The sequence below is a fragment of the Salmo trutta genome, chromosome 27, assembly GCF_901001165.1.
Source record: "Salmo trutta chromosome 27, fSalTru1.1, whole genome shotgun sequence".
NCBI lineage: Eukaryota > Metazoa > Chordata > Actinopteri > Salmoniformes > Salmonidae > Salmo > Salmo trutta.
This window is the reverse complement of record NC_042983.1, coordinates 939925-955044: the sequence shown is the minus strand read 5'-3', so window position 1 is coordinate 955044 and position 15120 is coordinate 939925. Positions and strand designations below refer to the sequence as shown.

General features: G+C 39.3%; 1 protein-coding gene across 6 annotated transcripts in view; it reads right to left on the bottom strand.

Moving 5' to 3' along the window:
• Window positions 1-15120, bottom strand: part of LOC115164098 (amyloid-beta A4 precursor protein-binding family A member 1) — a 118188-nt gene that overhangs the window by 10153 nt on the left and 92915 nt on the right. For 4 of the 6 annotated variants that reach the window (XM_029716218.1, XM_029716217.1, XM_029716219.1 and 1 more), the window contains 4 exons: window positions 12314-12424; window positions 7002-7041; window positions 6175-6320; window positions 1126-1158 (listed from right to left, as the gene is read on the bottom strand). In XM_029716218.1, coding sequence (XP_029572078.1) covers window positions 1126-1158; window positions 6175-6320; window positions 7002-7041; window positions 12314-12424 — 330 coding nt within the window. The remainder of the gene's footprint in view (window positions 1-1125; window positions 1159-6174; window positions 6321-7001; window positions 7042-12313; window positions 12425-15120) is intronic. The other 2 variants (XM_029716221.1, XM_029716222.1) reach the window with 2 other exon arrangements.

The following is a 15120-nucleotide window of genomic DNA, read 5'->3' as shown; positions in this document are numbered from 1 at the left end:
GAGATAACACAGAAGGAAAACACCAGCACTTTCAATCAATCAAAAGCTTTGAGGTGTTCAGAATGTTGCAGGTAGAGTGTGTGTGTGTGCGTGTGCATGTGTGTGTGTGTGTATAGAGTTGTTGTTTTCCTTCAGTGTAATTCTGGCTTGTACAGCATATTCAGAGTTAGTTCAGTAGTTAGTCAAATATAGCCTCTCCATAGGTAGCAGAGAGACTGGAGTTAGTAATGGGGTTAGTCTTATTAGTTATACTGTGGTGTTTCTCAACTTCCCTCCTGGGGACCCACTGTGTTAACTGGGTTTCACTCTAGTTATATTGGTTTTTGGTCACTTCATTAAGTCGTATTACAGTGTTGAGAGTGTTGGTTTGTAATGAAAACCTGGATGGATTCCTGTGAGTCCCCAGGACCGGAGTTGAGAAACCTTGGGGTTACAGTGAATAATTAGTCGGTCTGTGTTGGAAAAGAGAGAGAGGTGCTGCTGTGTGTAATGTTAGCCATCCACAGGATTCACAGTGCTAACAGCCCTACAATTGTTACAACCACAGTGAAATACCACACTAATACAGAAGCTTGTGCCAGAGAAAAACCTCTTCAATTACGATCACAAACACAACACAACTTCATGATATAACACAAAAATTGTGGCTGCACAGCCATTTTCTGCATCCAGCAATTTCAGTTTCTCCTCATATAAGCTTTTATTCGTTGTACATCTATATCATGTGTCCATGTGTCTATGTATTCCTGTCAGTATCTTGTAGAAACTCTATAGGAGGATAAATCGGAGAATGTCTGACATGGAATGAGAAAATGGTGACGATTTAACTGACAGACAAACCTAAGAATGGTATACATAACATGACTGCAAATCAACAGAGAAGACTTTGTTGCTGGATTCAGAAAATGCAGCGAGTAAAAGAAGAGGGAAAAGGGAGAGAGAGAGAGACTTTACAACACAGTATGAGTCCCTAATGGCACCCTATTCCCTTTATAGCCTATAGGGCTCTGGTCAAAAGTAGTGCATTAAATTGGGAATAGGGTGCCATTTGGGACATAGACACAGACAGACACAGTAAAAAACACAACGGAACACTGAACAGCCAATCAATGAGGAGTACCGCACCTTCTTCTTGTTTTTGGCTAATTTCTGGGCCGTCTGCTTGGCATGGAACAAACATACATACAGGAGAATGGGTTAGACTGAAGCAGGGCTCAGGCAGGGTGCGCCGTGTGTGTGTACTTGTTTTCCTACATTATCAGGACCCAATGTCCTTACATTTCATCTTAATGTCCTGAACAGATAGGAAAACTACTTTTTTGAAAATTCAGGACTTTTTTCAGGTCCTGAATTTGTTCAAAATTGCTATTTTAAGCTAAAGGGTTGTTTAGGGTTAAGATTACCGTAAATTCCGGACTATAAGCCACAACTTTTTTCCCAGGCTTTGAACCTCGCGGCTTAAACAATGACGCGGCTAATATATGGATTTTTCCCGCTTTCAATTTTTTTTTTCCAAAAAAATACATTCTGTGACGTGCTCAGTTTTTTGGCGGCATGAAGCTTTCATTAGACCAATGAAATTGCTGAACGGGTTAAGGTCAAACAACTTTTTGGTTTACCGGTACTGTTTAGATGAAATCGAGCGCTCTCAAACTTCCCATCATTCTGATTACGGTAGTCATTTTGTCACCCTCATCATGGCAAAGACACGGAGAAATGCATATGATGCAGCTTTCAAGTTGAAGGCGATTGATCTGGCTGTTGGAAAAGGAAATAGAGCTGCTGCACGGGAGCTTGGTCTTAATGAGTCGATGATAAGACGTTGGAAACAGCAGTGTGAGGAATTGACAACTAAAGCTTACTGCTAATTTTGTATTTTTTGTTACAAGCCGTGTTTCGTTAAAGCCTGTGTAAAGTTCATTTGTTTCAATGTACCGGTAGGCACCTGCGGCTTATAGACATGTGCGGCTTATTTATGTTCAAAATAATATATTTTTTAAAATTCAGTCGGTGCGGCTTATATTCAGGTGCGCTTAATAGTCTGGAAATTACGGTAGTTGTTTTGGGGTTAGGGTTAGGTTAAGTAACGGTTAGGGAAAATAGGATTTGTAATGGTGAAAAAATTTGACACTCCAAAAAGTCCTGAAATTTCACAATAACACAGCTGTGTTTGTGTGTGCACGTGTGCATGTGTGTGCGTGTATGTGGTCAGAGTAATGCAGGGCTGAAGTAGCATGGGCATAGTAGGCCTATGGGTCTGGGGAGGGGATTGAGTGGCAGTGTGTGTATTGATTACATCCATTGGGACATTCCATTTTAGAACATATCTTACATCTAATTTCTGGGATTCAACTAGTCTGAAGTCAACCAGTCTTTAAAAAAGTACCTAATGGTATATCTACTTTACTCTTCAGTGTGTTATGTTTTGGCCAGCAGGTGACTCACTTGTGCACTAAAAGGATTAGACACAGTTATTACCACCATAATACTTTTTTATTAAACTGCACCATTCTTTTATGGTCAAATTCACTTAATGAGGTCAATTAATGTGAAAGTGTATCAGGCTTAATTGGAATCTTGAGTGTGTCTTTACAATACATAGTAAACTAATAGGTACAGTGCATTAGGAAAGTAATCAACCACCGTGACTTTTCCACATTTAGTTGTGTTACAAAGTTAAATTAAAATAGATTGAATTGTAATTTTTTTGGCAATGATTTATACAAAATACTCCAATATCAAAGTGGAAGAAAAAAAATCAAAAATTAATATAAACTGAAACACTAACATATCTTTATTAGATATGTATTCAACCCAATACACGTTGGATAACACCTTTGGCAGTAATTACAGCTGTGAGTCTTGTTGGGTAAGTCTCTAAGAGCTTTGCACACCTGGATTGTACAATATTTGCCGATCATTATTTTTCAAATTCAAGCTCTGTCAAGTTGGTTGTTGATCATTGCTAGACAGACATTTTCAAGTCTTGCCATAGATTTTCAAGCCAATTTAAGTCAAAACTGTAACTAGGCCACTCAATGTCATCTTGGTAAGCAACTCCAGTGTAAATTTGGCCTTGTGTTTTCGGTTATTGTCCTGCTGAAAGGTAAATTTGCTTTCCAGTGTCTGTTTGAAAGCAGACTGAACCAGGTTTTCCACTAGGACTTTGCCTGTGCTTAGCTCTATTCCATGTATTTTTTTCCTAAAAAACTCCCTAGTCCTTGCCGATGACAAGCATACTCATAACATGATGCAGCCACCACCATGCTTGAGAATATGAAGAGTGGTACTCAGAGAAGTTCATTTCTTTGTCACATTCTTTGCAATATTACTTTAGTGCCTTGTTGCAAACAGGATGCATATTTTGGAATATTTGTATTCTGAAAAGGGTTCCTTCTTTTCACTCAGTCATTTGGTTTAGTATTGTGGAGTAACTACAATGTTGTTGATCCATCCTCAGTTTTCTCCTATCACAGCCATTAAACTCTCTTAAAATTACAATTGGCCTCATGGTGAAATCCCTGATCTCTTTCCTTCTTCTCTGGCAACTGATTTAGGAAGGGTGACTGTATCTTTGTAGTGACTGGGTGTATTGATCCAAAGTGTAATTAATAACTTCAACATGCTCAAAGGGATATTCAGAGTCTGCTTCTTTTTTTTTACCATTCTACCAATTGGTGCCATTCTACCAATTGGTGCCCATCTTTGCGAGGCATTGGAAAACCTTCCTGGACTTTGTGGTTGAATATGTGCTTGTAATTCACTACTCAGCCGAAGGACCTTACAGATAATTGGGGTAGTCATTCAAAATTCATGTTAACCACTATTATTGCACACAGAGTGAGTCCATGCAACTTATTTTGTGATTTGTTAAGCACATGTTTACTCCTAAACTTATTTTGGCTTGCCATAACAAAGGGGTTTGAAACCTCTTAAGGATCTGACCCTTTTTTTTCTGCCTAAAATGACATAACCAAAGCTAACTGCCTGTAGCTCAGTACCTGAAGCAAGGATATGCACATTCTTGATACCATTTGAAAGGAAACACTTAGAAGTTTTTGGAAATGTGAAATTAATGTAGGAGAATATAACACATGAGATCTAGTAAAAGATAATACAAAGAAAAAATGTTTTTGTTCCATCATCTTTGAAATGCAAGAGAAAGGCCAATATATGACTTAGGACTCTAGGCGCAATTTTTTTTGGCCACTAGATGGCAGCAGTGTATGTGCAACATTTTAGACTGATCCAATGAACCATTGTATTCCTGTTCAAAATGTTGTATCAAGTCTGCCCAAATGTGCCTAATTGGTTTATTGATACATTTTCAAGTTCATAACTGTGCACTCTCCTCAAACAATAGCATGGTATTATTTCACTGTAATAGCTACTGTAAATTGGACAGTGCAGTTAGGTTAACAAGAATTTAAGCTTTCTGCCCATATCAGATATGTCTATGTCCTTGGAAATGTTCTTGTTTATTTACAACCTCATGTTAATCACATTAGTGCACGTTAACTCAACCGTCCCGCGGGGGGGGGGACGACACACCGATCCTGGTCAACTCAAGACATTTCAGCTTTTCACTTTTCATTAATTTGTAACATTTGTAAAAACACATTTCCACTTTGAGAATATGGGATATTGTGTGTAGATTACTGGCACAACATCTGAAATTAATCCATTTTAAATTCAGGCTGTGACAACAAAATTTGGAAAAAGTCAAGGAAGAAACATAGGAAGGATACTATAGATAGTAGAACATGCAGAGGTGCTATGGTGGCTCTGTCTGATGAGAACAGGAGTAACAGAGAACATACTCTAGGTGTGTGTACAGTATGTATGGGCTGACAGAGGCTATGGGCTACAGCTCAGTGCATTTTGATCAGGCGGGCTGTAAAATGCTGAGTCACTACAGTATGGGCTATGGGCTGGAGGTGCGCCAGGAGGCTGATAAACCAGGAAGATGTCAGGAAGACTCAGGTCATGTGACAGAAAGTGAGTGAGGGGAAGTAACCATAGAGAGTGATAGAGGACTCTTCATTGCATCTGTCCCATTATGACATCTGTGAGTGCATGGGCAGTGCGATTGAGGACATCTCCATTTTGAAGTAGTCAATTAAACAAACTCAAAGGGTGCACACTGCCACCTGAAGTGTGTTGTTTGAACAGATATAAAGCCAAGGTTGGAAATCTACTGCCACCTGCAGTTATGGAATGTTTACTCAAGTATAATGAATTGTCTGATCCCTTCTGATGACCTAGATGGAATTATGTGATCCTTCCTTCCCACCCAGTTGACTACTTCAAAATGGGGAAAGTCCTCAATAGCACAGGCCAAGCTAAAACAAGCATTTGAGCACTAGAGTTCTCTATTATTCTCTATGGAAGTGACACAGTTATAGGTATAAATGTACTGATGTGAGATCTTAACCTTTGTACATACTTAGGTTCGTACAAAGCATAGAACATGTTTCTATGCAAAACAGATATCGATTTGATCACTTGTGATAAAGATGTTATAAAGCAGTACGTTCCCACTGGGCACAGATGTCATTTCAACATTTAGTTTTCATTTACATTTGGTTGAGTTGTCAACTAATGTGAATTCAACATGAAATCAACAATCATTGGATTTAGGTTAAAAGTTGGGTGAAAAAAAATGTCCCTTACATTGATGACTTTTTGCAAATCCAATCAGTTTTCCACGTTGATTCAACGTCATCCGATAGATTTTTTGTTGTTGTTGAAATGATGTGGAAACAACGCTGATGCAACCAGTTTTTGCCCGGTGTGTTATCAGACAGTATTAAAAACAGGTTATTAGATATTATCCATTACCAAGTAGAAAACATAATACAGTACAAGGACAGGTTGGAATCAGGTTTGGCGGCATGTAGCCTAGCGGGTTAAGAGCTTTGGGCCAGTAACCGAAAGGTCGCTGGTTCAAATCCCCATGCTGTCTAGGTGAAAAATCTGTGGATGTGCCCTTGAGCAAGGTACTTAAATCCTAATTGCTCTGGACAAGAGCATCTGCTAAATGACTAAAATGGGATCTATCCAGAAGTTCCTCTGTAAGAAAATAATTTGTACTGTCTACTAGGGTCAACCCAGCATGTTCAACCACATCATTGCGAGCAAAGAAAAAAAAATCTAATTAGTCTCTCTCCTCACCTTGATGCGGCTGACAGCCTCCTGGGCCTGCATCATGCGGACGTTCTTGGAGGGGGTCTTGTCAGACAGCAACTGGGTGGAGCCCAGGTAGTTAGCAGCAAAGATGATCCCATCGATCAGGTCCTCTGGGTCACATGGACCTGGGACTGGGGGCAGAAGAGTAGGAAGATTAAAATACCATGATTTGCCATGGAATATATATACGGTTTGAATCTTAACATGTTTGTGAAGGCTTCAACTCTAAAGATGCAGAAATCAGAACAGCTGGATTGATTGGGACATCGTAGTGAGAGAGAGTGTGTGTGTCACCGGAATGTCCTTGTGCTTCACACAGAGCTAGAGAAACTAGAGACACAATGCTCCTACTGAGCTAAAACACACAGAATGCATGAGGGAAGGAGAAAGAGTGTGGGTGGGTCTGTTTGATAGATAGATAGATAGATAGATAGATAGATAGATAGATAGATAGATAGATAGATAGATGGTAGATAGAGAGATAGAGAGAGATAGAGAGAGAGATAGAGAGATAGATAGAGAGATGTGTATGTGAAAGACCGTACTGAAGCGTTTGACGGGTGCACTAGGGGCCCTTTCTCTGTCTCTAATTTTCCTTACCTCCCATTCAGCACTCCATGACATTTAAAAATGCTGATCTGGTACTAAATGTAGGCCTGCACATCAGCATACGCCCACAGAGCTAAATCACCCAAGCATTTACTAGAGAGAACCACTTCTCAAATATATTCTGCACTGGCCAAATGAGGCCCACTGAAGTAAAGCAGAGAGGGACGTAAAGACCAGGAGCAAGTCAAAGGAGCAGGTCTTACCTTCTACATAGGTAGGAAAGGAGGCCAGGCTTCTCCTGGACTGTAGGTGTAGAGGAGAGACAGATAACACGTTACTGACCGGTCACACAGGCATGGTCATTATAACACTGTCATAGCACTATCATAACACTGGTGAAAGACAGACACACGTTGGTTGACACATTGGGCTGTGGCGGTCATAACATTTTGTTAGCCGGTTATTGTCATGCAAATGACTGCCAGTCTCACGGTAATTACCCGTTAATTAACATAAACATGTTTACAATCTTCAGGCCTCTATGCATGCAAGCAGCTGATGTGCGCCTTTGGAACATCTACATTTTAAAAAGTCGAATAAATCCATTTAATATACACAATCACAATAAATCCATTATTTATTTTAGACAGGACTAAAGAAACATTATATGAAGAAAATGTATTTCAAAAGAACCGAATGTGAGTCGGCCGACTGTATGTTATCTGGCTATGCGCCATGCTCGTAGGCTTGTTCATTTAGCAAATATGGAATCAGATATCGAATCAGTCCTGTGCCATGATATTATATTATTGTAAGAATAATATAATTGAAGTTAGCTGAAAAAAATAGAAAGGATGTTTTCCCCTTCCGGAGTGAGTGCACAAATGAAGTGGCTATGTTGAGCGTAAAAGTTATCAATTGAAACAGATCCTATATGGTAGATTTAGAATTATTTGGTACATTTAGTTTTGAATGACACAAACCTCAGAATGTCTTAGAAATCAAAACATGATGCAGCTATAGGCTATTGACTATTTGAAAAAGTCACAAAAAAAGCTTGCGCTCTGTTCTTTGCCTCTGGCTACACACCCGGTTCTCTCATCAAGTGATTATATTTTCACACATTAGACTATTCTCAATTTAATATTATCTTAAATTTGTTTAGAATGGCCCATTATGAAATGGGTAGGAACAGGGGCAGGGGAAAAATACATGTCATCCGTATGCACTCGAATAGCGAATGGAGGCCCCTTTCCCCCAATTAAATCATGCCGTGTAGTCTACTCCGGCTTTATAGCAAAGCAGCTGAGAAATAAATATAGGAGCAGCTAGGATCCTCTTCTTTTTAGTGGCAACCACCAAAACCCTGCTTTCACACAGGATTGCATATATAAATGTCTGGGTTTATAAGAAAAATAATTTAAACTTCACGCATCAACCACTGATTGAGGAGCATGCAGCCTCTCACTGCGCGACAGGTGATATTCCGCCCAACCTCTGTATGCCATGGGCTCGCCAACCATGTTCCTGCAGCTATCCAGTGTTTTCAAAATCAAATACAAATTCACCATAATTGTAGGTTGACTTTGTAAGCCACCCTGCACAACAAACAGCATCACCTAGGCCTATACGTTCTCTCCCATACTCACGGATAGAACGTTTTGAGAGTAATTTCACCTGTTGAGGATAGGGGGCAGTATTTTCACGGCCGGATAAACGTACCCAAATTAAACTGCCTACTACTCTTAGTAGATTTGGATAGAAAACACTGAAGTTTCTAAAACTGTTTGAATGATGTCTGTGAGTATAACAGAACTCATATGGCAGGCAAAAACCTGAGAAAAATCTAACCAGGAAGTGGGAAATCTGAGAATTGTAGTTCTTCTTTTGAATCCCTATCGAAACTACAGTGTCTGTGGGGTCACGTTGCACTTCCTAAGGCTTCCATTGGCTGTCAACAGCCTTTAGAAACTTGTTTCCTCCTTCTCCTGTTACTGGGCAGAGAATAGTAGCTCAGTCAATGAGTGGACTGCCTATGGACAAAGGGCTTGGTTATGCGTGAGCCCGCGAGCGCACAGTTCCTTCTTTTTCTTCTGGAATGAATACGCTATTGTCCGGTTGGAATATTATCGCATTTTTACATTAAAAATACCCTAAAGATTGTTTGTGAACAACGTTTGACATGTTTCTACGAACAGTAATGGAACATTTTGACTTTTCTTGTCTCAATTTACGCTCGCGCATTATGCCTTTGGATAGTAATCTGAACGCACAAACAAAACGAAGGTATTTGTACATAAATATGGAGTATTTCGAACAAAAATAGCATTTCTTGTGGAAGTAGGAGTCCTTGGAGTGCATTCCGCTGAAGATCAGCAAAGGTAAGGAATGATTTATAACACTAATTCAGAGTTTTGTTGATGCCAGAACTTGGCGGGTAGCTGTATAGCTTGCATTGATGGTTGAGCTATGAACTCAGAATATTGAACAATGTGCTTTCTCCGTAAAGCCATTTTAAAATCTGACACAGCGGTTGCATCAAGGAGTAGTGTATCTATAATTATTTAAATAATTGTTATATATTTTGTCAACGTTTATGAGTATTTTTGTAAATTGATGTGCTCATTCACCGGAGGTTTTGGTGGGAATACATTTTCTGAACATCAGGCGCCAATGTAAAATGCTCTTTTTGGATCTAAATATGAACTTCATCGAACAAAACATACATTGTGTAACATGATGTCCTAGGAGTGTCATCTGATGAAGATCGTCAAAGGTTAGTGCTTCCTCTTAGCAGTATTTTGGGTTTCTGTGACACATCTCCTTGCTTGGAAAATGGCTGTGTGGTTATTGTTTGTCTATGTACTGTCCTAACAATCTAATGTTTTGCTTTCGCTGTAAAGCCTTTTTGAAATCGGACAATGTGGTTAAATTAAGGAGAAGTGTATCTTTAAAATGGTGTAAAATAGTTGTATGTTTGAGAAATTGAAATTATTAGATTTTTGTATTTCGCGCCCTGCTGTTCCATTGGATGTAGGCAAGGCGTTCTGCTAGCGGAACGTCTGTCCTCAATTAAGCCAACCAGTCCATCAAGTATGCATAATAATACAGTCCACATTCTAAGGTGAATACTAGAATGTGTTTAATTTCGGAGTATAGGCTAGACCACTTATGTGCCGAAACCTTTTTTTGCCATGCTAATATGTGGTAGACTATTAGGATATGTATTGTATAAAAGCACAATCATTATTTTAATTCCGTTTTTTTGGGTGGGACTTGGGCTCATACAGTTGAAGTCGGAAGTTTACATACACCTTAGCCAAATACATTTAAACTCAGTTTTTCACAATTCCTGTCATTTAATCATAGTAAAAATTCCCTGTCTTAGGTCAGTTAGGATCACCACTTTATTTTAAGAATGTGAAATGTCAGAATAATAGTAGAGTGATTTATTTCAGCTTTTATTTCTTTCATCACATTCCCAGTGGGTCAGAAGTTTACATACACTCAATTAGTATTTGGTAGCATTGCCTTTAAATTGTTTAACTTGGGTTAAACGTTTCGGGTAGCCTTCCACACGCTTCCCACAATAAGTTGGGTGAATTTTGGCCCATTCCTCCTGACAGAGCTGGTGTAACTGAGTCAGGTTTATAGGCCTTCTTGCTCGCACACGCTTTTTCAGTTCTGCCCACACATTTTCTATAGGATTTAGGTCAGGGTTTTGTGATGGCCACTCCAATACCTTGACTTTGTTGTCCTGAAGCCATTTTGCCACAACTTTGGAAGTATGCTTGGGGTCATTGTCCATTTGGAAGACCCATTTGCGACCAAGCTTTAACTTCCCGACTGATGTCTTGAGATGTTGCTTCAAAATATCCACATAATTTCCTTCTCATGATGCCATCTATTTTCTGAAATGCACCAGTCCCTCCTACAGCAAAGCACCCCCACAACATGATGCTGCCACCCCCGTGCTTCACGGTTGGGATGGTGTTCTTCAGCTTGCAAGCATCCCCCTTTTTCCTCCAAACATAACGATGGTCATTATGGCCAAACAGTTCTATTTTTGTTTCATCAGACCATAGGACATTTCTCCAAAAAGTACAATCTTTGTCCCCATGTGCAGTTGCAAACCGTAGTCTGGCTTTTTTATGGCGGTTTTGGAGCAGCGGCTTCTTCCTTGCTGAGCGGCCTATCAGGTTATGTCGAATAAGGACTTGTTTTACTGTGGATATAGATACTTTTGTACCTGTTTCCTCCAGCATCTCCACAAGGTCCTTTGCTGTTGTTCTGGGATTGATTTGAACTTTTTGCACCAAAGTACGTTCATCTCTAGGAGACAGAACGCGTCTCCTTCCTGAGCGGTATGACGGCTGCGTAGTCCCATGGTGTTTTTACTTGCGTACTGTTGTTTGTACAGATGAACGTGGAACCTTCAGGCGTTTGAAAATTGCTCCCAAGGATGAACCAGACTTGTGGAGGTCTACAATTATTTTTCTGAGGTCTTGGCTGATTTCTTTAGATTTTGCCATGATGTCAAGGAAAGAGGCACTGAGTTTGAAGGTAAGCCTGGAAATACATCCACAGGTACACCTCCAATTGGCTCAAATGATGTCAATTAGCCTATCAGAAGCTTCTAAAGCCATGACATAATTTTCTGGAATTTTCCAAGTTGTTTAAAGGCACAGCCAACTTAGTGTATGTAAACTTCTGACCCACTGGAATTGTGATACAGTGAATTAGAAGTGAAATAATATGTCTGTAAACAATTGTTGGAAAAATGACTTGTGTCATGCACAAAGTAGATGTCCTAACCGACTTGCCAAAACTATAGTTTGTTAACAAGAAATTTGTGGAGTGGTTGAAAAATGAGTTTTAATGACTCCAACCTAAGTGTATGTAAACTTCCGACTTCAACTGCATTTAGACATATGCGTATGCATAAGCTCTAATATGCATTTGGTTGTTCTACACATTTCGTTGTGCTTGGCTCTGAAACAACATCCACAACGACCATGTTTTCCACTCAGTTTTTGAACTTCTTTCTTCAAATTGATCATCACAGTGAGGTCAAAATGTTTTACCTAATGGTGGGTTTTAAAAGCATGATATTATTTTGATTGTAAGTTGACATGGTAAAAATCTGTCATTCTGCCCCTGAACAAGGCAGTTAACCCACTGTTCCTAGGCCGTCATTGTAAATAAGAATTTGTTCTTCACTGACTTGCCTAGTTAAATAAAGGTTAAATAAAAAATAAAAAATAAAGTGTTTGAAGTGATTTTCGAATGCATTTCCATTGATGTCAGAGTGGTTAGAGGGACAATAGAGCTCTGAGTGCCAGACCATTAGTGACCTAATGGTCGTTAGTGATTTGGGTACTACCAAAGCATGTCCAGAGTGCATAATAGGAGATTACCTCAACGTTTACGTGGAATTTGACTACGTTCATGACACATGACTGCCGGTGTTGCGGTAATATGGTCACCGCAACGGACCTATATGCAGTGTCATTTTGATTTGTCACAATGCCTGGTAAGTATCATAACATGGACATATACATGCACACAAAAACACCTCTTTAGTGGAAAGCGGTGGAGACTCGAAGCTTTCACTCCCTTCAAGCATGGGTGTCCGGATTGAAGACTCCGCCCCCTGAGGAGAGGCTTGAGAGTCTGAACCTGGAGACTACAGAGAGAGCGAGGAAAAGAGAGAAGAGAGAAGAGAGAAGAGAGAAAGAGAAAGAGAGAAAGAGCTAATTTTACTTCCATCATTCAAACATAAAAACATAAAACAGAGCAGGGCCTTGGAAGGATTGATCATATGGTATACAAGACTTATACAAGACCTTTCACTGAACCAAATCAATAAGAGTAACACCCACATTTGGTTCAAACTCAACAAAAGCACGATCATTAGTAACAATCATTTACATATACTGTATGTGCAGTCTATGGTTCTCACTCAAATTCAGTTTTATGATAATTTCAAAGAGAAACCAACCAGTTCCAAGCTGAGGGAAATGTGCTTTCGAGTGGGGATTTTAATGCTAGAACAAATTCTGAACCTGAGGGTAATAAACATATACAGTATTTGGACAACCTGTATGAATGATTTCCTTTCGAGTACATATAGCCCAAACCTCCCTGACTTACATTTGGCTTTGATAGCTGCCACAAAAACACATTTATGCAAATGTACAGAATGCCTAATTAAAACTATTCAACCTGGTTTTGGAGAGTGGCTGCTTCCCTGGTACTTGGAACCAAGGGTTCAAAACCCCCATATAAAAAAGCGACAAATTACATTGATATTTAGTCATTTAGCAGACGAATTAAACCCCACTCCATTGAGAGCAATTGTAATGGCGTCTTTTGTAGACAATTTTACAGAGGCAAACTCCGCCATGGCTCGTTGGGCAAAGCCTATGAAGAAATTAATTGGGTTTTTGGAGGGTTTTTGGATAAATGCAGAAAATAAGGTCTGTGGTAAACACAGGATTAGGAGATTTTATATACGTTTTTTTCTATGAAATAATCTTAATCAGTTAACATCACTTTTTGAGAATTTTAAAGCATTTATGTAATCGAAAAAAGTAAAAAGCTAACGATGTGCTTACATGTAAAAAATAAAACTACAGCACATGCCTTTGACGTCACCAACGCTACGCAAAGCTTCACAGCTAAATCAAAATGTATATACAAGACATGGCTGGATAGCCGTGTAAAACAGCTCTGGGATATTGACAGCCAGAGACTGGCTTAACCCTTTACACTCGTGGGAATTGGCCTATATAGATAGGGCTAAATTGAAATGTTTCTTACAGAAGAAATATGAAAAGCATATGCATGCACAAGCATGGAAGCAATTGAAACAGTTTGGAGATTATGGGAAAATTATTAGACCAAAGTTACAGGCACAACAGTTCATCTGACACAAGACTGAATCCAAACATTACACTATTGATTTAATGTGCATTTTACGTTTACTGTACTTTTTACTATATTTGTGGTAAATGTGGGGTACTGTAGGTGCAACCTAAGACAAAACAATTACAAGGGTTTGAGTGAGAGGACTAACTGGTGTCTCCAAGTGGCCACACTCCTCTCCAAAGTTTGCACAGTTCCCTAAGTCATTTCATTGCACTTTTATGACTCAAAGAAGAATCTTCAAATATAAGGTGTTTTTTTCCCTAGCTGTGCCGTTGAGAAACTAGAGCAAGCACACTTGTAGTTGTGTTGTTTGGAACACAACCCTGCATCTCCGCCATCACAGAATTATTGTTGTTGTTTACGCAATCCATAAAAACGCCTCATTATAAATTGCAATCTGGATCAGGTGGGCATCCTTTGAAAGCTTGTTCTCTTCTATTGCCAACATGACTAGCTAAGTTATAAAACATGATCTTACAGTGTCTTACATGATCTTACAGATCTTACAGTAGGCTTTCACAAGGTAATTCAGAGAAACAAATCGTCATTTTGATACGCAGAGAAATGATTCATTAGTGCATTCAGGTGCGTGTTCTGCGGCACATTTTCTTCACAATAGACAAACATTTGTTCATTCTGTTCAGAACAAGCCAGGGTATGACGCCATGTCATCTTGTAACTGTATATCAAACATAGTGCTAAAAAAGCATTGACACAGTATATGACATGAGTTTTATGATATAGAAATGTGAAGTGCACATTTGGACGGGCGTTTGGCTTGCTTGTATGACATGTGGTGGTTCATTTCTTTACTATCAAATGAGGAGAGACAAACTTATCACACAAGCCAGAGTTATACTTAAAACTAAATCTTTAACAGTGAGAGCTTTGCAATAGCAATGGCTTGGTGATGAATAACCGTTTCTGATGATCCGTTGAGAGTGCCAAGATAAAAGTACAAAGGTCTTTTATAGCCAAGATACACCCCTTTCAACCTACATGACGAACAACAGATATATAGAATGGGTCACAAGGTTAAGATGTGTATGAAAGATACCTATAATACATAGCAGACAGTATCTGCTGTGTCGACAGTTTTCATTGTATATACCAGTGTCTGGCCCTCCGACTCCAAACTGGAACCATCTCTCCGTGGTACGGTATAGAACAGAAACATTAACTCATGCTCTGGAATGCTCTTTAGGTTTTATCACCCAAAAGACATCGTAAATCTCCTGTCAGTGTTATCTCCCAGAGGCCCATCCTCAGTAGGACACACACACACACAATAGTTAACAGAATACTCTATTCTGTTGAATAAAACAACCATTTGATGCAATAAAAGCATTATAACATAATCTTGCAATTTTGCCACCATAGACATCAAATGGGTATTATTATAATCCTCAAAAACTCTGCTTTCAAAATACATTGAGTCCTCTTAATTTATAG